At 43.1% G+C, this 25115-nt stretch overlaps 1 protein-coding gene across 1 annotated transcript in view; it reads left to right on the forward strand.

The window, feature by feature from the left end:
- The window catches only part of LOC118365635 (growth arrest-specific protein 7-like), a 42554-nt gene that overhangs the window by 5608 nt on the left and 11831 nt on the right, over positions 1-25115 (forward strand). Inside the window, exons 2-10 of the mRNA XM_052491363.1 lie at positions 6096-6216; positions 7852-7929; positions 11149-11237; positions 14583-14645; positions 21469-21567; positions 22217-22332; positions 23494-23568; positions 23697-23775; positions 24521-24649. Of these exons, the coding sequence (XP_052347323.1) occupies positions 6096-6216; positions 7852-7929; positions 11149-11237; positions 14583-14645; positions 21469-21567; positions 22217-22332; positions 23494-23568; positions 23697-23775; positions 24521-24649 (849 nt within the window). The remainder of the gene's footprint in view (positions 1-6095; positions 6217-7851; positions 7930-11148; positions 11238-14582; positions 14646-21468; positions 21568-22216; positions 22333-23493; positions 23569-23696; positions 23776-24520; positions 24650-25115) is intronic.

Here is a 25115-nt window from a genome sequence, read left to right on the forward strand (position 1 = left end):
GAATTTCATCTCTTCCTCCCACTCTCGTTCTCTGGAACATTTCCCAATTACCTTTTGCTGAGCCCTGCCTCCCTTGGTTACTGTTGCAACCTCGGACAACATTTTCCCGAGAAGCCCAATTCCCCATTCAACCACTGGCGAAATCCTCTCAAAATGATCTCAAACTGTTTCTAATATATAATGAAATTAAACCATACCTCAGTGGGTTAAACACAGACTACGCCTTACACAGACTACGCCTCACTAACTCTTGGTTATGTTGTGGTGGACTGTCTTTACAATTGCTTCAAAGGAACCTGGTAATGTTTGTAGTGTAGCTAGCGGAACCCCTCGACAACATCCGCTGAAATGGCAGAGCGCGAAATACAGAAATATTTTTTTGAGATATTTAACTTTCATACATTCACAAGTGCAATACACAAAATTAAAGCGTAACTTCTTGTTAATCTAGCCATCGTGTCCGATTTCAAAAAGGCTTTACAGCGAAAGCACACCATACGATTATGTTAGGTCAGCGCCTAGTCACAAAAACATACAGCCAAAGAGAGGAGTCACAAAAAGCAGAAATAGAGATAAAATGAATCACTAACCTTTGATGATCTTCATCAGATGGCACTCATAGGACTTTATGTTACACAATACATGTATGTTTTGTTCGATAAAGTTCATATTTATATCCAAAAATCTCAGTTTACATTGGCACGTTATGTTCAGTAATGTTGTGCCTCGAATACATCCGTCGAATTTGCAGAGAGCCACATCAATTTACAGAAATACTCATCATACACTTTGATAAAAGTTACAAGTGTTATGCATAGAACTAAAGATATACTTCTCCTTAATGCAACCGCTGTGTCAGATTTCAAAAAAGCTTTACGGAAAAAGCACACCATGCAATAATCTTGAGTACATCGCTGAATAATCTGAGTACAGCGCTCACAAAAACAAGCCATACAGATACCCGCTATGTTGTGGAGTCAGTAAAAGTCAGAAATAGCATTATAAATATTCACTTACCTGTGATGATCTTCATCAGAATGCACTCCCAGGAATCCCAGTTCCACAATAAATGTTTGTTTTGTTTGATAAAGTTTAAAACTGTTACAGGGCACTCGGTGCACCACCAAGACTTCCAAACACCACTGAGAGAGAGCGCTCGGCCCTAAGTAGGATGGATACAATAGGCAGAGAGATACATTGACATGCAGAGCTGAGTGTAGAGAAAATCAGTCAGCGGTGAGGATTTAACACTAGGCCAGGCTCTTCCTTTAGTACCCCTGTCTCTAACCAGCTTCAGGTGCTGCACTATAATAATCCCCCTATTGCAGGTAGCACAATGTGGGGTTAATGCTCTCATTCATTCCCAGTCATACCAATGAAGCCACAGAAGGGCATGCTAACAGCAAGAGCCCAGACTCTCCTCTGTAGTGGTGGGAGAGGGCCTGTCCTGTTGCTTTGTTGGTATTCAATGGGAACTGAGGAAACTGGAGGGGAGTATACTCTATAAAGAGCCTCCTCCCAGGGGTTGCAGTGGGAGCACCACCCCAAAGGATTGTGGGATTTGGCAGGAGATATCCAGAGGATTTTGTCCTTTTAAATTCTTTGAAAGCTTGGATGCCGTTCCACTTTATTCAACAGTTTTTTGCCAGGGGACATGTGAAATCGCTACAGCTCAGGGAAGTGAGATAAATCACATATGCTACAAATCTCAAGATAAGAATCTGTCATTTACATCTCTCTGGGATGATTAATTAGTTAACGATTCATGTCTCCAGGCAAAAAGTACCAGTTCACTGCTATTCCATGGTTCAGAGGATGGTATGCTGCCTAAGATGCATTAGGTCAGGGTTAGTAGTGGCCATTATACTTGTATAAAGTCTGATTTATGTTAAGCTAATGGACATTGTGCTCCTTGGTGATACAGTATGTTCATGATTTGTCTGACATAGTGAAAATCACATACAGTATGTCCTTATTGGGAGCTTGAGGAAGGATAATGCATTTTATGAGCTCATGATAAATGACCGAGGACAGTTTCCTGCAGAACAGCATGGCTCGTCAATGAAGACGAGGTGCTTTGTATTGTACTCACTGCAAACTGCTCACTGCAAGCCCAGTGCTTTATATCAGAAAGAGAGACAGAAAGGAATCCCTTTTATCTTGTACATCAAACGAGTGTAGATATCAGCAGGATCTCTCTGCTTTATCATTCCATTATTATCCTTCCCTCCTCTCCTCCCTTTCCCTCCTCTCCTCCCTTTCCCCCTCTCCTCCCCCTCTGTCCCCACACTCCGCAGTGGATCTGGGGTAGGGTCGTGACTAGCAGACAGTTACCATGTTAGAAGTGGTACAGGCAGAGTTCAGCAGGCCCTCTGTCAGATATAGCAGACAGCTTTGACTGGGCAACATTCACTGTTGTTAATGACAATGAATCATCCGTCAGGCCATCCCTGTAGATTAAAGAGGACTTTTGCCTTATGAAGTACACTACAGTAAATTCTGCAGTTGCAATGTGACCAGGAGCTTTATGGGTGTGTATGAGCCTTCTGGGAACTGCTGATAAGGTCCCAGAAGCTGTTATTGTTATTTATCCAGATAGTGGATCATTGTGAATAACACCCTCCAACCAAGGGAAGGCACTGTGAAAGCCCTGAAGAAAGCACTGTGAGCCGAAAATAATAGCTTCTAAATAATAACAGCACATCAGAACGGATGTTGTTTGCTTATGTGAGAATGCTATTCATTGACTACATCTCAGCGTTCAACACCATACTACCCTCAAAGCTCATCACTAAGCTAAGGAACCTAGGACTAAACACCTCCCTCTGCAACTGGATCCTGGACTTCCTGACGGGCCGCCCCCAGATGGTGAGGGTAGGTAACAACACATCTGCCACGCTGATCCTCAACACTGGAGCTCCACAGTGGTGCGTGCTCAGTCCACTCCTGTACTCCCTGTTAACCCATGACTGCATGGCCAGGCACGACTCCAACACCATCATTTAATTTGCAGACGACACAACAGTGGTAGGCCTGATCACAGACAACGACGAGACAGCCTATAGGGAGGAGATCAGATACCTGGCCGTGTGGTGCCAGAATAACAACCTATCCCACAACGTAGCCGAGACTAAGGAGATGATTGTGGACTACAGGAAAAGGAGGACCGAGCACGCCCCCATTCTCATCGACGAGGCTGTAGTGGAGCAGGTTGAGAGCTTCAAGTTCCTCTGTGTCCACATCAACAGCAAACTAGAATGGTCCAAACACACCAAGACAGTCGTGAAGAGGGCAAAACCTATTCCCCCTCAGGAGACTGAAAAGATTTGTCATGGGTCCTGAGATCCTCAAAAGGTTCTACAGCTGCAACTTCGAGAGCATCCTGACTGGTTGCATCACTACCTGGTACGGCAATTGCTGACCGCAAGGCACTACAGAGGGTACGAACGGCCCAGTACATTCACTGGGGCTAAACTGCCTGCCATCCAGGACCTCTACACCAAGCGGTGTCAGAGGAAGGCCCTAAAAATCGTCAAAGACCCCAGCCACCCCAGTCATAGACTGTTCTCTCTACTACCGCATGGCAAGCGGTACCGGAGTGCCAAGTCTAGGACCAAAAGGCTTCTCAACAGTTTTTATCCCCAAGCCATAAGACTCCTGAACAGATCATCAAAAGGCTACCCAGACTATTTGCATTGTGTGCCCCCCCACCCCCCCAAACCCTCTTTTTACGCTGCTGCTACTCTCTGTTTATCATACATGCACAGTCACTTTAACTATATATTCATGTACATACTACCTCAATTGGGCTGACCAACCAGTGCTCCCGCACATTGGCTAACCAGGCTTTCTGCATTGTGTCCCGCCACCCACCACCCGTCAACCCTTCTTTTACACTACTGCTACTCTCTGTTCATCATATATGCATAGTCACTTTAACCATATCTACATGTACATACTACCTCAATCAGCCAGACTAACCGGTGTCTGTATATAGCCTGGCTACTGTATATAGCCTCGCTACTGTATATAGCCTTGCTACTGTATATAGCCTCGCTACTGTATATAGCCTTGCTACTGTATGTAGCCTCGCTACTGTATATAGCCTGTCTTTTTACTGTTGTTTTATTTCTTTACTTACCTACCTTACCTAACACCTTTTTTCACTATTGGTTAGAGCCTGTAAGTAAGCATTTCACTGTAAGGTCTACACCTATTTTATTCGGCGCACGTGACAAATAAACTTTGATTTGGTTTGATTTCAAGGGTGGACAAATATATTGGAACCCTTGAACTTCTGAAATAAGTTAAAATGGAATCTTTTTTTTTGGGATTGTCAACATTGCAGAACTAATTCTTCTGGGGAAACAAGTTTGCAATGTTATTTAAGAAAATTTCAACAAATGGCATGGACAAAATACATGGCACCCAGGGCTAATACTTGGTTAAACAGCCTTTGGCGAACATGACTGCAAAAAAACACTTATTGTAATCATCAATGGGGTTGCTGCACATGGCAATACGGCCCATTTTTCAGCTGCAAACTGCACCAATTTTTCAATGTTTGAGTGAAGCCTTTCACCAACTGCTGTTTTCTGATCTCACCATAGGTTTTAGATGGGATTCAGATCTGGACTCATTGCTGGTCACTGCAGAAGTCCACTATTTATTATTGAACCATTCCTGGATGCTTTCTCATTTGTGTTTGGTTTGTTGTTCTGCTGGAAGACCCACAACCTTCAACAGAGATCAGTGGAGGAAAAAGTACCCAATTGTCATACTGGAGTAAAAGTGAAGATACCTTAATAAAAAAAAGTAAAAGTTAAAGTCACCCAGTAAAATACTACTTGAGTAAAAGTCTAAAAGTATTTGGTTTTAAATATACTTAAGTATCAAAAGTAAAAGTATGAATAATTTAAAACTCCTTATATTAAACAAACCATACGACACAATTTTCTTGTTTTTGTTATTTACGGATAGCAAGGGTCACACTTCAACACTCAGACATCCTTTACAAACAAAGCATTTGTGTTTACTGAGTCCGCCAGATCAGAGGCAGTAGAGATGACCAGGGATGTTCTCTTGATAAGTGTGTGAATTGGACCGTTTTCTGTCCTGCTCAGCATTCAAAATGTCATGAGTACTTTGTCAGGGAAAATGTATGGAGTAAAACGTACATCATTTTCTTTAGGAATGTAGTGAGGTAAAAGTTGTCAAAAATATAAATAGTAAAGTAAAGAACAGATACCCTAAAAAATGACTTAGTAAATATTTCCACTTAAGTACTTTACACCACTGACAGAGACACAGTTTTAGGACACTGGGTTGAACATTGCACTCCAGAACACCTTGATAATCTGCTGATTTCATGATATCTTGCACACGTTCAAGGCCCCCAGTACCAGAGGCAGCAAAGCAAATCCTCAGCGTTTTCAAACCTGCCCATGTTTAATTGTAGGGAATGTGTTCTTTTCTTTGTTTGCTTCCTTTGCTCATCGATAAACATAAGGCGGATCTGTGTTGTCAAAGAGCTCTAATTTTGTTCCATTAGGCTTGTTTAGGTGGGGGTTTGTAGAGTGCAATGGGGCTTTCTTTTGTCTCTTTCAGCAGTGGGGTCTTCTCAGTTTACCAACAACCACATGAAGGGTTCCAAGAAAAGAACACCCTTCCTACAATCAAACAAGCTTTCCCATTCCTTGCCACAGTTCAATGTTTCCTGAATGAATCATTATGTTAATTATGACATTGTTCCTAATTAAAACAGATCTTTCCTACACAGCTGTGTCTGCGCCTGTGATCAGCCTGCTTTAGAAATGTTGGAGTACCTTGTACTGTAACTGGGTAGAAATGAGCAGACACTGCTAATTGGGAACATTAGAGGCTGATGCAACCCCTCGATATGCATATACGTAGTATGGAATATTATGTGTATTAATCAAGTGCGCAAATCAATTACAGTAAAAAAACAGAACAAAATCAACATTTCTCAATGAATAGATAATATTTGTACTCACCATTTGTATGAGCAAGACTGGGAAACAGTCCCAGCTTATGTGAATTATCTGGTGGTGAAACGAGTGGTATGTTTGTGACAGAAGTCAGCGGCCACCAGCCCTGCACCGGGGGATGAGAGTAAGATTGTCCCTCTTCCCCAAGGCTGGAGATGTTACAAGTCACCCGAGGGATGCAGGTACTATGTCAACACCGGCAGCAAAGGTGAGCCAGGCACACAACTCCACCACAACCCTACTGACATGCTCACTCATGTGAGAGGAGGGTCAATATTATGAGGAGGGTGGAAGAAATCTGGCAGATCCTCCACTCCTATTGGCTGTGATTCACCTTCTGCCAGCACCATATATTTCTACAATATCTCTCTGACTATGTATATATAATGTATATATCTGCATTATTACTGTAGCTATATAATCTACCCGATTTATGCTGGAACCAATACATATTTCATCATTTCACGAGCAAAAACAGTGTGATTTGTCCACACGCATAAAGCTTACTTCATATTTTTACTGTGTCAGGTTAGCGTTCACAAATGTTAAATCAGAAACCATCAGTTCCATTTGTGAGTTTTTGTTTGGTAACCATAGTTTCCAATTCTGCTGTGAAATGCTGCCGTCTCAGAGAGCTCATTACCATTCCCCATCATCAACATCTTTCCAGCGCATTCATCTGAAGGAGGGCTTAACATCTCATCCACTTTCATCTGATTAGCCCAAATGTGTGGTGATGGCAGCCACTGCTGCAGGTACCTCAGCAGCTCAACCCATGTGTTCCACAAAGCCGTCCTGTGTAATGACATTTAAACAACCCCTGTTTACTAGACAGGAGAAATACCTACTTGTTTAATACCAGGGCTAATAGGCAGCCAACCTTTTATACAGATGCTTATCAGACCCTTTTCATTTGGTGGTCTGCACTACACAGACAGAGCTCTCTGTCTGTGTGTGTGTGTGTGTGTGTGTGTGTGTGTGTGTGTGTGTGTGTGTGTGTGTGTGTGTGTGTGTGTGTGTGTGTGTGTGTGTGTGTGTGTGTGTGTGTGTGTGTGTGTGTGTGTGTGTGTGTGTGTGTGTGTGTGTGCGTGCCCCTCAATGGGATAGGAGCCAGAGAAAAATACTGTTTCCCACAGGACAAAGCCAGGCTTCACCCACGGCAGTTCCAACACTCTGGCAGAACACTGCACCTTGGCACACCACACACTGTAGTAGAGATAAAGACCCAGGGGCTATTTTATAAAACCATATGCTGTAACACTCATTATTATATTAATTCAACTGCATAATGATTAGAATGTGTTTTTGAATTACACTGATTAGAGATGCTATTTTTAAAGGGCACTCAGTTGTATTTTCAAGCAAATCTAACACTTTTATTACTGAAGAGCATGTAATGTGCCGACGTTATCAGATCATTGTATATACAGTGTGTCTGCCTGATTTATAGTCAGAAAGCCTCTCTAACACTGTTCAGATAATAAAGGACTTCTTGCTCCACTAACTGTTTCTTTGATGCACCGGGAACATTCTCAGAGAATGTCAAGAATATCAATAGTTCTTTCTGCAAGTGAATCATTCATTTCAATACTTTTCATTTCAAGTATTCTCGTCTTGTTTCTCTGTTCAACTGAACGAGACCACTGATTATCAGAACGCTGTAGTCGCCCGCTATAGTCCTGTGTGACCATGTCCTCTACAATACTTTCTGAACATTTCTGAATGGTTGTGCTCTCCACCTGTGTTCTTTCGAGTTTCATTCAGCGTTCAGGGAAACTGTGGAACTGTGTGTCCATTGTGCCTTACTCCTCATTTGGCTTTAACCATTTATGTGTCCTTCCAGAAACAACATGGGAACGGCCCTCTGCTACTTATGGAACCCCAGTGAGACCACCAGCACAAAGAAACTCCTTACCAGAAGGTAACATCAAGCCTCTTCTGATTTAAATCTACCATATCTATGGAGTTAAATAAGTGTCAAAAGTGTTGCTTGCATCGATATAGCAATTCCTCTTCTTCGCTGTGTAGTAGCTGTACAACTGAAGCCATAGCAATCTAACTTGACCTAGCTAGCTGGAACACTTGTTGGCTTATTTAGGGGCATTTCAGGTTCTGCCTCTCATTACTGTATGTCTGAGGAACACCATCCCAGGCCAGTAGATGGTAGTCCACTGCTGGCATGTTCTCTCCACACACTGGGAGAACAACCAGGGAGAGAACAGCCAGCTGTAGGGATTTGTCAGACCAGACAAGGCTAATCCTCCCAGGGGAGGCAGGCAGTAATGAAGCCCAGGTTGAGGGATCTCTCTGCCTGGCTAGTCCAGCCGGAATCCTCCCTGGACTCTGGATGCCCCGGCCCGGCACTGGAGACAAGCACCAGGAAGTTAGGGATTGGGCGGATTGGGGGTAAGGTTAGAGAGGGTGAAGTAGTGTTGAACAGGAAGTGGGCTCAGGTTACACTGCCTGTATCTGAGTCCATAACTCAGTCTGCTTGGATAATGCAAAGCATTCATGGAGATAGCCATGGGCTCTAGAATAAGTATGACGGCACCGCCATGGGCTCCCTATATGTGGCAGAGCATTCTGTTGATGATACCGCAGATACCCACCTAGTGAGACTTCATACCATTCCATTTCAGAACACTGTTGTTCTGAGACCTCGTAAAATAGCTTGATCCCTTGATATATATTTCTGTATATGTCTCTCTAACAGAGTATCCATCCCCATCTGATCCATATTCTCCTGGTCTCTGCTCCATTATGTGTGAGGTAGAGCTGGGTCATTATGTCATGTATTTACATGGCTGTGGTGCTCAGCTTCCCTCAGGGGTCATTATGTTGTGTCCTTCCATGGCTGTGGTGTTGGAGTCAATTAAGCTTGTTTTTCAACCACTCCACACAATTCTTGATAACAAACTGTAGTTTTGGCAAGTCGGTTAAAACATCTACTTTGTGCATGACACAAGTAATTTTTCCCAAAATTGTTTACAGACAGATTATTTCACTTATAATTCACTGTATCACAATTCCAGTGCGTCAGAAGTTTACTGTGCCTTTAAAGAGGCTTGGCAAATTCCAGAAAATTATGTTATGGCTTTAGAATCTTCTGATAGGCTAATTTACACCATTTGAGTCAATTGGAGGTGTACCTGTGGATGTGTTTCAAGGCCTTCCTTCAAATTCAGTGCCTCTTTGCTTGACATCATGGGAAAATCAAAAGACATCAGTCAAGACCTCAGAAAAAAATTGTAGACCTCCACAAGTCTGGTTTATCATTGGGAGCAATTTCCAAATGCCTGAAGGTACCACACTCATCTGTACAAACAATAGTACGCAAATATAAACATCATGGGATCACGCAGCCGTCATTCTGCTCAGGAAGAGATGTGTTCTGTCTCCTAGAGTTGAACGTACTTTGGTGCGCATAGTGCGAATCAATCCCAGAACAACAGAAAAGGACCTTGTGAAGATGCTGGAGGAAACAGGTACAAAAGTATTTATATCCACAGTAAAACAAGTCCTATATCGACATAACCTGAAAGGCCGGTCAGTGAGGAAGAAGCCACTACTCCAAAACCGCTATACAAAAAGCCAGATTACTTTACTGCACATGGGGACAAAGATCGTACTTTTTGGAGAAATGTCCTCTGGTCTGATGAAACAAAAATAGCACAGGACAACAAATTCAAGGTATTTTAGTCGCCATCACAAAACCCTGACCTCAATCCCATGGAAAATTTGTGGGCAGGACTGAAAAAGCGTGTGCGAGCAAGGAGGCCTACAAACCTGACTCCGTTACACCAGCTCTGTCAGGAGGAATGGGCCAAAATTCACCCAACTTATTGTGTGAAGCTTGTGGAAGGCTACCTGAAACGTTTGACACAAGTTAAACAATTTAAAGGCAATGCTACCAAATACTAAATGAGTGTATGTAAACTTCTGACCCAATGGTAATGTGATGAAACAAATAAAAGCTGAAATAAATTATTCTCTTGTCACGTTCTGACCTTAGTTCTGTTATTATATATTTGTTTTAGCATGGTCAGGGCGTGAGTTGGGTGGGTAGTCTATGTTTGTTTTTCTATGTTGGTTTTTGAGTTCGGCCTAGTATGGTTCTCACTCAGAGGCAGCTGTCAATTGTTGTCCCTGATTGAGAATCATACTTAGGTAGCCTGGGTTTCACTTTTGGGTTGTGGGTGTTTGTTTTCCGTGTGAGTGTTTGGTCCACACGGTACTGTTTTCGGTTTTGTATATTCACGTCATCATTTGTTGTTTTGTTTGAGTGTTCTATTGTCTTTATTAAAAAACATTATGGACACTTACCACGCTGCGCATTGGTCCTCCGATCCTTCTCGCTACTCCTCCTCAGAAGAGGAGGACGAGAACCCTTACATCTCTCTACTATTATTCTGACATTTCACATTCTTAAAATAAATTGGTGATCCGAACTGACCTAAGACAGGGAATTTCTACTGGGATTAAATGTCAGGAATTGTGAAAAACTGAGTTTAAATGTATTTGGCTAAGGTGCATGTAAACTTCCGACTTCAACTGTAATAATACTCTAGCTCATTTTGAGATGGGCTTCCTTGATATGCAGCGACAGGCCATGAATCACGGCTGATGAGGAACCATTAGAACCCTGTAGGATGTGAGTAGGGACATTACCATAGACGTATGCAGGGTTGTGACACACACACACACACTCATACAGACACACAGGAACATCTCCCTTTAGGCCATTGGCATTATTTTAAGGCCACTGTTTTCTTATGGGCCAGAGGGAGAAGAAGATGAAAACACCTATGAGATATGCTGTGTACTGAGCCGTAGCCCAGTGAGATGGACTGAAGCTGGGACAAAGGAGGGATATAAGGGAGTGCAAACTGCTTTCTGTCTGGATGATGAATGGGGATGTATTATTCCCTACTGTTAGGATGCAAACGACTCCACAACATTAAGATGTCACTTGAAGACATAAGCACAACCTGACCTTTTCACTATAATGGATTGATACCCAGTCCTTCACATGAAGGAGTTGTATGTTCCCCCATCTGTTTATCGTTCTGAACTGATTCAGTAATGACTGGGTTTAATCTGTCAATCATCTCAATGACATTTCTGATCTTTTCCCCTGTAGTCAATGGAACACCTTATACCACAGGAAGTGCTATGCATCCCACGGACCCCCCTGGCGTGCCCCTACGGAGAACCACTATGGACAAACAGGTGAGACTTTCAACTCAGCACTGCAGTCTGCAATACCCTTTTTAAAAGGGACTTCACCTGATACACCTATATTTTGTCCAACCCGTTAAGTCTATTACGGTTGGAACATCGCAATCAGCTCAACGTATTGATCGGAGTGAAATAGTTGTCTGATATTGAATTCACATCAACATTAAGCAGCTCAAACTCAATAATGGTTCCTGTAACACCTATAACACGTTGCAGGCAAACTAATGAACATTTTTACTATTTTAATGCAATAATTCACTGTTTATTCTTGATATGGTATGCTTGAAATCCATCGCACGCATCAAACATTCTTCAGGACAAAAATGGTCCTCTATGTTCCTCCCCAGTCCTGCTTTGAGCAGCTATGAACCTGGGCCAAGAAGTGTTACACGTCAACCCACGTGACTAATTACTCAGCGTTAGTGAGTACCCCGTCATCAGCTAACGGGAGAATACATGGACAGATTTGGGCCATATGGGCAGCTGAGATTTGGACCACGCTGCAGGGTTTGTTGTCAGCTTTTGTAAGGACACCAGCAAGATAATCTTTATAGCTCAAACTGGGAGAACTGGGCATCCTAGGTTTCTGGGAAAGTCCGCTGGCTGGATTGCCGCGCTCCGAGCAGCCCGGACACATCGGTAGGTGCTGGTCAACGGCGCCATGTTTCGGAGGAGGAAGGTGAGAGTGTGTCGATGCGAAGCATGAGGCTTTCACTGGGTTACTACAGCTGACTGTGTTGTTGTGTTGGCCTCTGCAGGGGGGTGTTGTAATAAGCAGGGGTGGAGAGAAGGGCACAGTGGGGTGGTGTCCTTGGGGCGATCACGTGTACGGACAGGGGCAGCTCTGCTTTTCGCTGCAAACATGCTGCAGCCTCTGGTGGAACACCATCATTAGAGAGAGAGGGAGATAGTAGAAAGAGAGAGAGAGGGAGATAGTAGAACGAGCGAGAGAGGGAGATAGTAGAACGAGCGAGGGAGAGAAGGATAGTGAGAGAGAGAGAGTGAGAAAGAGAGGATAAGTGTGGCTGCAGCCATGCCCACACAGATAACACCACCACACGCGCTTGGGTAAACACACACACACCCTTCGGCTCCCTCCGCACTCACATACGATGCACTCACACATGTGTACATCAATTCTTCCGCTCATCCACCCTCTGGTCCCCCACCCCTGAAAAATATTCAAATATGCATCAGCCCTCCACAAACACACCTGCCAAACACACCTACACAAACACCCACACACTATTATCAGACATCCTCTACCCACACACTATTATCAGACATCTTCTACCCACACACTATTATCAGACATCCTCTACCCACACACTATTATCAGACATCCTGTACTCACACACTATTATCAGACATCCTCTACCCACACACTATTATCAGACATCCTCTACCCACACACTATTATCAGACATCCTCTACCCACACACTATTATCAGACATCCTGTACCCACACACTATTATCAGACATCCTGTACCCACACACTATTATCAGACATCCTCTACCCACACACTATTATCAGACATCCTCTACCCACACACTATTATCAGACATCCTGTACCCACACACTATTATCAGACATCCTCTACCCACACACTATTATCAGACATCCTGTACCCACACACTATTATCAGACATCCTCTACCCACACACTATTATCAGACATCCTCTACCCACACACTATTATCAGACATCCTGTACCCACACACTATTATCAGACATCCTCTACCCACACACTATTATCAGACATCCTGTACCCACACACTATTATCAGACATCCTCTACCCACACACTATTATCAGACATCCTGTACCCACACACTATTATCAGACATCCTGTACCCACACACTATTATCAGACATCCTATACCCACACACTATTATCAGACATCCTATACCCACACACTATTATCAGACATCCTATACCCACACACTATTATCAGACATCCTGTACCCACACACTATTATCAGACATCCTCTACCCACACACTATTATCAGACATCCTCTACCCACACACTATTATCAGACATCCTCTACCCACACACTATTATCAGACATCCTCTACCCACACACTATTATCATATACCCACACCGCTCTGAATTGTCATTACGCTAACACACACCCACACTGTCAGACAGTATTGTATGCACATACACATCTCCCTACACACACACACACACACACACACACACACACACACACACACACACACACACACACACACACACACACACACACACACACACACACACACACACACACACACACACACACACACACACACACACACACACACACACACACACATACACACACACACACAGACCAAAGCTCTAAAGCTCATAGACACACATGTGGGGCCAGAGAGGCTGTTCATTGGTTTTGTTTTTCTCCCTCCTCTTTTCCTCTGACTTGCTTCTTAATCATGATTAGCCTTCTAGTTATCATTACTAAGCCATTTCCCTCAGACCCTGCCCCCTCTCCTCTCTCCTTATCCTCTCCTCCCTAATTCAACCCCCCCCTCTCTCTCTCTCTCTCTCTCTCTCTCTCTCTCTCTCTCTCTCTCTCTCTCTCTCTCTCTCTCTCTCTCTCTCTCTCTCTCTCTCTCTCTCTCTCTCTCTCTCCCTCTCTCTCTCTCTCACACACACACACTCCCTCTTTCTCTCTGTCTCTTTCTTTCAATCTCTCTGAAGAGGGAAGAGGGAGGCATGGTGATCGAATGTGTAAATAAATCCCCACCTCTCCTTCAGTCTTCCATCTCTCAACTAAATTCAAGAGGGATTTATTGGCATGGGAAACACATGTTTACATTGCTAAAGCACTCTCTCTCGCTCTCTTCCGCTGGCTCCATCCATGTGTTGTCTCACTAGTTTTCAGTATGGACAGTAGGGAGACACAGGGCTCCTCACTGCATCTTCCCCCTGCCGTCAACCTCCAGACTCGGGTGACAGCCTCGTCACGCTCCTAGGACTATGACCAACCGCCTCCACCCCCTCCCTCCACTCCACACATCCCCCTCTATTCTCCCCAGCCCCTTACTCACCCCCCACCCCCACCCCGCCACCCCCACCCCCCACCCCCACCCCCACCCCACGCCTGTGACGCGTCTCCACTCGACTCACCACGTCAGGCAGGCAGCGGTCTGTGAGAGGCAGCCTCAGTTGCAGGAGCAGGGTTTCCCCGTGAGGAGCAGCGAGAGGAGCAGAGAGAGGAGCAGAGAGAGGAGCAGGAGGAGTAGAGGTGTTGTGTGATGATGGAGGCGGCCAGCTATGACACCGAGGAGAGCTTTGACGTTGACGATGCCTCCTGTCTCTCCCAACAGAACCCGGGGAACAATTCGCCAGCTAAGAGGCAGAACAAGGAGATCAAGGAGACCAAGATAACAGTGAGTACCCTGGAGATCCAAACCCAGAACCTCTCCATCTCACTACCCATCTCTCTCTGTGTCGCCCTCACTCTCTCTTTCTCTCTGTGTTCTTCTCACTCACTCTCTATCTCTCTCTGTTTCTCTTTCTCTGTCTATCTCTGTTGTTCCCTTTCTGTCTCAGAGCAGCAGCAGCCTCAGACTGTGTTTAGGATACAGATCCTGTGCACCATTACACCAGGGAGAAACAGCAAATGTGACAGAATATTTTTATCTAGGATTATTCCCTTTTGAGATAATTGAACAGAAGAAAGCAGATAACAATGTTTTACCCGACAATAGGCTAGATGTTTGTGTATTTCATTCCACCATCTGCCAACGTTAAAATGTACTGCATCTACCCACTATGCTACAGTGTGTCCGTGTAGCAGTGTAGCCTCTGTGTTTGGCTGCAGATCTCTGTGGAGTAATGGGGGAACCCACAGTGCAGGAACACTGCCGCCACACCAAACAGCCTATTGGATAGAACATTAGTCTTAATCAGTGCTAATCATTTTTTCATTGACTGTACTGTGTCTACTCCCTTCTATCAGTCTTGTGGGTTTGGGACTGAGGCTTGCACAAGCGCACACAGGAGATGCGTCCTCAAGCAATGAAGAGGTTCAGATTTCTCTCAGTTCACAGAAGCTGCCGCAGACTTTGAGTAAGAATAGGTATCCCATGCAGCAAAGTCATATTTTTATCATACTCTTTCAATGTATGATGGGCTTTGATTTTCTTGAAAAGCACAAGATCTTTGTAGCTGACAGTTGACATCTCTGGGTATATTTAGAGTATATTTCTCTCTGACAGATCCAGAATCTGACGAGCTCTCTGAGTCTTCTTCTCTAGAAAACATAGAAATGTATTATGTGAGTGTAATGCTGCATCCCTCCCATCCCCCAATGGACCCCACATGGCTGCAGGACAATGCAGTTCTCCCAGGACTGCATTCACCAAAACACAACATCAACACTTCCACATTACAGCCATGATTATAATTCCGTTCTACTCTCCATCAACAACAGCTACTGAAAACATGTACATCCCACAAGCATCTTGAATTCCTACTCCCACGTATCCATAACTAGCATTCATTCAACTCATTATACTCAGAAATATAGAAACTCATTTCTAGCAAATTAGGGATTTGTGTGGACCACATGTAACCAGATTTATGTAGAACATCCCTCAGAGTGTTTAAGTTGTTCTGACACTGGACCTCCTGGTTATGTAACCTATAATGAGGAATGTAGGCGGAGATGGTGAGTGCTGGGCTAAGGGCTGACAGACAGTTCTGTGTGTGCCCAGTGTTGGTTCTGCTCGGTGGGCTCGCTGGCCTGCTCCAGCCACGGGAGCTGTCAGTCTGCCTATTGTGAAGCCCCACCGACCTGCACAGAGAGATGCAGCAAGGCCAGTTTCCATGGTTACAAAAGCAATAGCACACTGATTTAATGGTGCTGAAATGGAAAAGACTGCCATAGGAAACACTGGAGCCATTCAGAAAACGAATTGAATTGATATTGTGGAAAAATAGAAAACTTTTTTTTTTAAATCTGTAGATCTTTTTTTACAGGTGAGCTTTGTTTGATAGGGCTTGATTGATGGCATCGTTGACAAAGGATTGTGGTGCTGTTGTGCACCCCAATCCTCAGTGTACTATCCAATCCTACATGAGCCATGATGGTCTGTACACATCCTCAACATTTAACCATGATGTCATGTCTTCTGTAGAAATATGAATGGATCAAGCACTGAATATCTCAGAAAAGGAGACCACTAGATTAGGCTACATTCATTCCATTATAATGCAGTTTTATACTTTGCAGTGTAAAGAGAAATCGCATGAATGGGGTAATTGGTCTGTGATAATTGATATTCATGGATTTGTTTAGGGACTCATTCATTGCGTAGAAGAAGTGGTGTCGTGTAATGATGGAATAATGGGAGGTTGTAGTCGTTGATGCTGAGTATGGCGTTCATCATGATGTCAGTCCAGGAGGGTGTTTTTCTGTTGTCCCATGATACATATTGCGTCACGTGACCTGTCTTCCAGCTGTCATGGACAGACTCAGATCCCATATAGATGGATCATGGCCCCTCCATTAGAGACAGTGGAGGCTGGTGAAGGGAGGATGGCTCATACTAATGGCTGGAATGTAATGAATGGAACGGTGTGTTTAATGTGTTTTAATGAGCCTATCCTCCCATTTAAAGTGTCACCAGCCTCCGCTGATTTGAGACCAATAGACCCGTAACCTTGTTGTTACCTTGTCTCCTCCGTATTATAAGGCTGGTCCTGAGTGTGATGGAAGGAAGATGCACATGGCTGAATCATCTGAATAGCCAGCCATGTTTTCCACCTCATTAAACATACTCAAGTGCTGTTTGACTTGTTGTTAAGAAGAAAGAGTAACAGCTTGTTGGGGTGTCATCTTGTGTCGTTTGGAAGACTCAGATGGGTTATTTTTGATTATTATTAATAGAAAATGTTTTACCAAAGCGGTCGCACAATAATCACTCATTAAATGAATGAGTGAACACAGTTGGAGGATGCCACAGCATTCTGAGAATAGTGGAGGACGTCTTGGAATCTTTTGTTATTATGGGGGATTGTGCCTTTACAGCAAAAGTAATTTGTCGCATAGCAACAGTGGCTGAGTACCCTACAGTCTGTGTGTGTGTGTGTGTGTGTGTGTGTGTGTGTGTGTGTGTGTGTGTGTGTGTGTGTGTGTGTGTGTGTGTGTGTGTGTGTGTGTGTGTGTGTGTGTGTGTGTGTGTGTGTGTGTGTGTGTGTGTGCCGGGGGAAGAGTTATTTTCTGATAGTGTTAGCTAAGGTGGCAAGAGATTTATGTGTTGATACCCTGTCTATGTCTTTAAGCATGGGTTATATTCTGTGTTTTATGTCTTTAAGCATGGGTTATATTCTGTGTTTTATGTCTTTAAGCATGGGTTATATTCTGTGTTTTGTGTCTTTAAGCATGGGTTATATTCTGTGTTGTATGTCTTTAAGCATGGGTTATATTCTGTGTTTTATGTCTTTAAGCATGGGTTATATTCTGTGTTGTATGTCTTTAAGCATGGGTTATATTCTGCGTTTTATGTCTTTAAGCATGGGTTATATTCTGTGTTTTATGTCTTTAAGCATGGGTTATATTCTGTGTTTTATGTCTTTAAGCATGGGTTATATTCTGTGTTTTATGTCTTTAAGCATGGGTTATATTCTGTGTTGTATGTCTTTAAGCATGGGTTATATTCTGTGTTTTATGTCTTTAAGCATGGGTTATATTCTGTGTTTTATGTCTTTAAGCATGGGTTATATTCTGTGTTTTATGTCTTTAAGCATGGGTTATATTCTGTGTTTTATGTCTTTAAGCATGGGTTATATTCTGTGTTGTATGTCTTTAAGCATGGGTTATATTCTGCGTTTTATGTCTTTAAGCATGGGTTATATTCTGCGTTTTATGTCTTTAAGCATGGGTTATATTCTGTGTTTTATGTCTTTAAGCAGCATTCTGTGTTTTATGTCTTTAAGCATATATTCTGTTTTATGTCTTTAAGCATGGGTTATATTCTGTGTTTTATGTCTTTAAGCATGGGTTATATTCTGTGTTGTATGCATCTTGTGTTTTATGTCTTTAAGCATGGGTTATATTCTGTGTTTTATGTCTTTAAGCATGGGTTAAACATTTTATGTCTTTAAGCATTTATATTCTGTTTGTATGTCTTTAAGCATGGGTTATATTCTGTGTTTTATGTCTTTAAGCATGGGTTATATTCTGTGTTTTATGTCTTTAAGCATGGGTTATTTTATGTGTTCTATGTCTTTAAGCATGGGTTATATTCTGTGTTTTATGTCTTTAAACATTAGTTATTTTATGTGTTCTATGTCTTTAAGCATGGGTTATATTCTGTGTTTTATGTCTTTAAGCATGGGTTATATTCTGTGTTGTATGTCTTTAAGCATGGGTTATATTCTGTGTTTTATGTCTTTAAGCATGGGTTATATTCTGTGTTTTATGTCTTTAAACATTAGTTATTTTCTATGTTTTATGTCTTTAAGCATGGGTTATATTCTGTGTTGTATGTCTTTAAGCATGGGTTATATTCTGTGTTGTATGTCTTTAAGCATGGGTTATATTCTGTGTTGTATGTCTTTAAGCATGGGTTATATTCTGTGTTGTATGTCTTTAAGCATGGGTTATTTTCTGTGTTGTATGTCTTTAAGCATGGGTTATATTCTGTGTTTTATGTCTTTAAGCATGGGTTATATTCTGTGTTTTATGTCTTTAAGCATGGGTTATATTCTGTGTTCTATGTCTTTAAGCATGGGTTATATTCTGTGTTTTATGTTTTAAGCATTGGTTATTTTCTATGTTTTATGTCTTTAAGCATGGGTTATTTTCTGTGTTGTATGTCTTTAAGCATGGGTTATATTCTGTGTTCTATGTCTTTAAGCACTGGTTATGTTCTTTGTTGTATGTCTTTAAGCATGGGTTATATTCTGTGTTGTATGTCTTTAAGCATGGGTTATTTTCTGTGTTGTATGTCTTTAAGCATGGGTTATATTCTGTGTTTTATGTCTTTAAGCATGGGTTATATTCTGTGTTTTATGTCTTTAAGCATGGGTTATATTCTGTGTTCTATATCTTTAAGCATGGGTTATATTCTGTGTTCTATATCTTTAAGCATGGGTTATATTCTGTGTTTTATGTCTTTAAGCATGGGTTATTTTCTGTGTTTTATGTCTTTAGAACGGGGTTATTTTCCATGCTGTTAGTGATATTTCTGTCTATTCAGCAGAGCTAAACCATTCCAATGTGTGAGGCCCAGCTCACAATTTTTAAACGTCCAGGCAATAAATGAACCTTTCTACATTTACCTCAGCATTTAGGGTGGAAATGACTGTATAATGAATGCAAGTAGAGGACAGACTGTCCCTCTGGTTGATTAGGCAAACTGGCACTAGTCAATACTGTCTGCTGTTGGGGGTAAGTGTAATTAGTCTGTTCTAAACTACAGGAATGACCATCATCATGTGAATCATTCATAAGCTATGACCCTGCCTGCCTCTCAGAATCTCCATAACACTGTCAGGCTGAACCATAACACCCTCGATTTTCTGACTGTCCAAAAACATCAACTACTATAAACCACACAGTGCCAACAGTGCCATACAATTCTCCCTGGTTTTCATAGAGGTAATGAATATGAATCTCTGAGTCCTAACAGTGTAGCACCCCACTAAGAGCCCATAAAAGAGTAGTGAGCTATAGAGACAGCCATGCTGCAGATAGATGGTCTCATTTTCTGGAGGATGTGAGCAGGAGATAAACAACAGCAGTGATAGATGGCGAGTCAGTGTGATGGAAAATCTGGTGTCCGTGACAATCAGTCTGATCTCTCAGGCAGAAAATGAACAAAGTGACTGGGCTCCACCAACTATGTAAATCCTGTTGTGTAGCGTTAGAAAGAGTCTACGACACTTCTATGTGTGTTTCTACTACTGTATCTCATGTGGTGTGTGGAAGCATGCATATTATGCAGACTTATAGGTGTCTGTGTGTGTGTGCGTGTGTGTGCGTGTGCGTGCGTGTGTGTGCGTGTGTGTGTGTGTGTGTGTGTGTGTGTGTGTGTGTGTGTGCGTGTGTGTGTGTGTGTGTGTGTGTGTGCGTGTGTGTGTGTGTGTGTGTGTGTGTGTGTGTGTGTGTGTGTGTGTGTGTATGCGTGCACGTGTGTGTGTGTCTGATTGATGCACCTCCTTTCTCTTGCCTGTCCGTATGTGGGTGTTAGTGTGTACATATTAGATGTCCAGGGGCCATTGATAGAACTGATTTCAAGCAGGAGTTGGAGATCTCTGCAGACGGCTGGTTGCCTTCAGGAAAGAACGGAGCTCGTGTTAGTATTTATTACAGAATAGCTTTTCGGGCTTGCTTCCATTGTTTGACTGTTTTTTCTCAGTTACTTCTCTAAATATTTCCCTAATTCTAAATAGTTTCAACTCCCAATAGGCTCAATGATTTGCAACACAAAGCGTCAAACAATGTCATAGTTACATAAGCAAATATGGTAATCAGCTAGTAGAAATGTGCACAGTGTTTTTTCTCTTGTCGTGTGCTTTAGCCAAGCAGTGAACACATAATACATATTTGTGCATCTGAGATTCAGCATGTCTGGATGTCCATGTAGTCTGCTGGGATGTCATTGGCAGCATGGCATAGATAGAGGACATGTTGTTGTGCCAGCAGGGAGAGGTTACAGATGGTGAACATTACATAATTGCAGTCCTCTAAGGGTAATTGAAGACGCTGTGGACCAGAGTGTGTATTCAGTCTGAGTGCTGGGTGTGTTAAGCTGTGACTCCGCTCTACAGTGGTTTGGGTTGTTGTTGGTTGTTTCCTCTGTATCACTGATTGTAGGTCTTTCTCTTCAATATGATGTTGTTTTAGTTTATCGCAAATAAGTGTAAGGATCGTAAGGCCAGGTGGACGGTTTGTGCTCTCTCTTTCTCCCCCTCTTTTCTCTCCCTATTTCTCTGTCCCTCTCCCCTTCATCTGTCCCCCTCCATGTCTACCCCCCTCTCCACCTCTGAGGATTCTCTGGGTCACCATCTTGATGACCAACACCCCCTGAGAGTATTTACTCATTCCTGACCTTTACTCCCATCCTCATGACAGACAAAAACTGAGCCTCCATGTCCCGTCTCCAAATGAGAAGCTTCTATGCACATCTCCCACAAATGACATCTTTGATGTCTGCTCTAACCATAGCGTTTCTCCCACATTCACTATTTTTTTGCATTCAGATCAACTGTGTCACCTTCCCGCTGCCCAGTGTGATGCCAGATCAACCAGAGCAGCAGCTACTGAAGCCCAATGAGTGGAGCTACTGTGACTACTTCTGGGTAAGATAGCGCCCTGACATCTCTAAACCACTCTCCAGCTCATAGAATAAGATCCCTACTTCCTATGTTTATAGGAATCTCATCCCTGTTACATATGACTTTGAATCCAAAAGGGTAGATTTTGTCTGTCATATTAACGCAATTTCATGTGTCTACAAACGTGATTGTAACAGAAGCCTCTTTTCACTGAACTGTGATTTGGATGGTTGTTCTTGTTCCACTGAGTCATGTTCTCAGTGGCTGTCTGTATTTCTGTGGCATAATGTGCTCCACTCAGCCAAAGCTCAAGCCCATTGTGTGAATTGAATCTGTCACCTCTGGTTCACGTGGGGCTACCACATCACTCCCTGTCGTATCCGCATCCTGTTACACATAGTGGGATGTGCTGCTCCTTGTTCAACCCTTAGACACACACACACTCAGAACTCACACGCAAATGACGAACACACCCACGTGCACATGCACTCCTTGACACATACATTTGTAGTTCTCTGACTCATACACTCATCCACACACACACACTCCCCAACACCCCTCACCACTCACACACACACACACACTCAATGTAAAAATGTAATTTTCTCCATGAAATGAAGTCTGTGGCTGTATTGGTCTGGGTGTGTGATTGATGCTCCATCCTCTCCCTCAGACTGACAAGAAGGACCCCCAAGGGACCCCCTCTGTGGGCGGCTTTGAGGTGCTGCTGCAGAAACAGCTCAAGGGCAAACAGATGCAGAAAGAGATGGCTGAGTTCGTCCGGGAGAGGTAACACAACATAGTCAGCTTGGAAGGGGTCAGTGGTACTGTGTATTTTGTGTGTTGGGAAATGTTATTGATGAACTTTATCGTATCTTTTTTGATCGTAATCTTATTTGGACTGTTTGTCGTGTCTTATCAGGGTGAAACAGGGTTCTCTTGTCATTGTCATTATGTTATTGTAGAGCGTGGGTTATTTTGTCCTTGACAACCTGGCTCCACTCTATAGTATCTATTCACATATTTACATTGTATTTATTTAGCAGATGCTCTTCTTCAGAGCGACTTGCAGGAGCGATTAGGGTTAAGTGCCTTGCTCAAGGGCACATGGACAGATTTTTAGGCTAGTCGACTTGGGGACTGACCCGACACTGTTGACTTCCAGGCTAGCTGCCGCCCCACGTGTATCATCCCCATGCACATCTGAATTCAGATACATGTGTTGTACCGTACTAGGTTTATAACGTTAAGTTGTAGACATTCATAAAGTGGACATCCTAAACATATGCTTTCATAAGCTTCAGCATAGCAAGAGGCCCCATTTTGCGCCCACAACAAATGTTACCATTGACTCAATAGACTTGAGAATTAAGTGGACTTTCACTTTTTCCCCTGACTGTATTCACACAATTCATTTAAAGGCCCCATTCCCCAACATTCTAATTCAGGGCTGACCTTTCTTCATTGGTTCAGTGAGACAGCTGACCTGATGTCAGATTCTGGCCATATCCATTTCTTTGGAATGGCCTTCGTGACCTCCCGTAGAGGACAGGTTTACTCAGATGTGTATGGTTAATGGGTATTTGTGGGATAATTGAATGTCACAGAAATATGGCTGGTCTTTCTGAGTCGCCCTCGGGGTGGCCATGAGTAAATAGCCTCACATCATTCCCATCTCTGGCCTTTCCACAGGAAAGTGCATTAACTCATATCCAGGCTGTTGTTACTGGATATTGTTTGATATCTTCTCAGCACAGAATAATAGGCTTTGAGCATCATAGTGGCCACAGTGCTGTCTGTCTTTGGGTGTCGGTGATATACTGGAGGACAGTGTCTCCATGCACCAATGCTCCTCTGAAACTCTGTCAGCATTTAAAAAATGTTCTCCTCTATTGGTCTTCCCTGGAGTCCCATACTTTAGAGCCCCATGGCTGTCGTTGTCCGTTGCAGGATAAAGATTGAAGATGAATACTCTAAGAACCTCTCCAAGCTCTCCCAGAGCCCCTTGGCTGCTCAGGAGGAAGGGTGAGTGAGTTAACAGAATAGATTTCTATTCGTTCTATATTCTTCACCATATACCTGTTTGCTACTTGGGTGTTTTCCCATCCATTCTGTCCAGTTTGGTTGATGACTCTTGTTTGATCCCATTCCAGAACCCTTGGGGAAGCTTGGGCCCAGCTGAAGAGGAGTTGTCATGATGAGGCTGAAGTCCACCTAAAGTTCTCCAATAAGGTTGCCTACTGTCCTGCTAGAAGATACTGTGGATGTTATAGATTGCATGTACTGTAACAGACCAAGAACATTCTAAAATCTCCATGTGAACTGACGGAAGTGGACAACATCCATGCTTCACTCATACCTTCAATAACATTATAAGATGTATTTTCTATGGGCTATGGAGCCCTTAGAGAAGGCTTAGCTGGCAGTCAGTTTATTTATGTGTTCCTTTGGTCAATCCAAGGCCTCTATGACCACGTACTGGGGTGTTTGTTTACCCCACTGTGGTCTGACATGGGCAAAGAAAAAGAGGGGGGGGGGGCTTACAGCAGCATTTACCAGTGAAGAAAAAACTCTACTGGGTCTTAAGAATGCTTAATATAAAGCAGAGGTAGCCTTGACGCTTTACAAAGCCTCCATTGTCTGATTCATTAGTGGTGTCTTCTGATGAGCCCCAGGCTGCGGACATGCAGCACGCCATGATCCCCTCTCCTCTGAGCTCGGAGACACCACGGCTGATGGGGTGGGGTTAGGTAACGTGTGGAAGAGTGAGAAATCCTCTTGAAAGTATAGTGGCCTAAGTGAATTTTTCATTGTATCCATGCTTTATGCAGCTAGGTCACATATATCCTGTATAGGACTACCAGGACTCTAAATCGGTGTATTTATATAGTAGTTAGATAGGCAGATACAATGTAGTTACCGTGTAGTTACATATAAGTACATATCAATTACAACTGTAATAACTGTACCTCTTCAGCTCCAGTGTGAGGTGGAGAAGCCCCTGCTGACGTTCAGAGACAACTTCAAGAAGGAGTTGAAGAAGTACGATCACCACATCATAGACCTCAGGAAGCAGCTGGCCAGCCGCTATGCAGGTGTGGAGAAGGTATGGACCATTTCTATTCATGGTTCTTTAATAAAGACTCTACACATGAACAGACTAACGAAACGTGAAAACCTAAAACAGCCCTATCTGGTGCAAACACAGAGACAGGAACAATCCCCCACCAATACACAGTGAAACCCAGGCTACCTAAGTATGATTCTCAATCAGAGACAACTAATGACACCTGCCTCTGATTGAGAACCATACTAGGCCGAAACATAGAAATACCCAAATCATAGAAAAACAAACATAGACTGCCCACCCCAACTCACGCCCTGACCATACTAAATAATGACAAAACAAAGGAAATAAAGGTCAGAACGTGACAGATGATCTGACTACACCACAGCATTATTCTGTTGGACTATTGAAACCATTCAACGTATTATAAGATTAACTGTTTTTGTGCTCAGGAAAAACCTGTTGCTTTTTGTTGCCTATCTTTCTCCCCATGGTAATCATATAG

This window comes from Oncorhynchus keta, chromosome 32 (genome assembly GCF_023373465.1).
Source record: "Oncorhynchus keta strain PuntledgeMale-10-30-2019 chromosome 32, Oket_V2, whole genome shotgun sequence".
In the NCBI taxonomy this organism is placed as follows: Eukaryota; Metazoa; Chordata; class Actinopteri; order Salmoniformes; family Salmonidae; genus Oncorhynchus; species Oncorhynchus keta.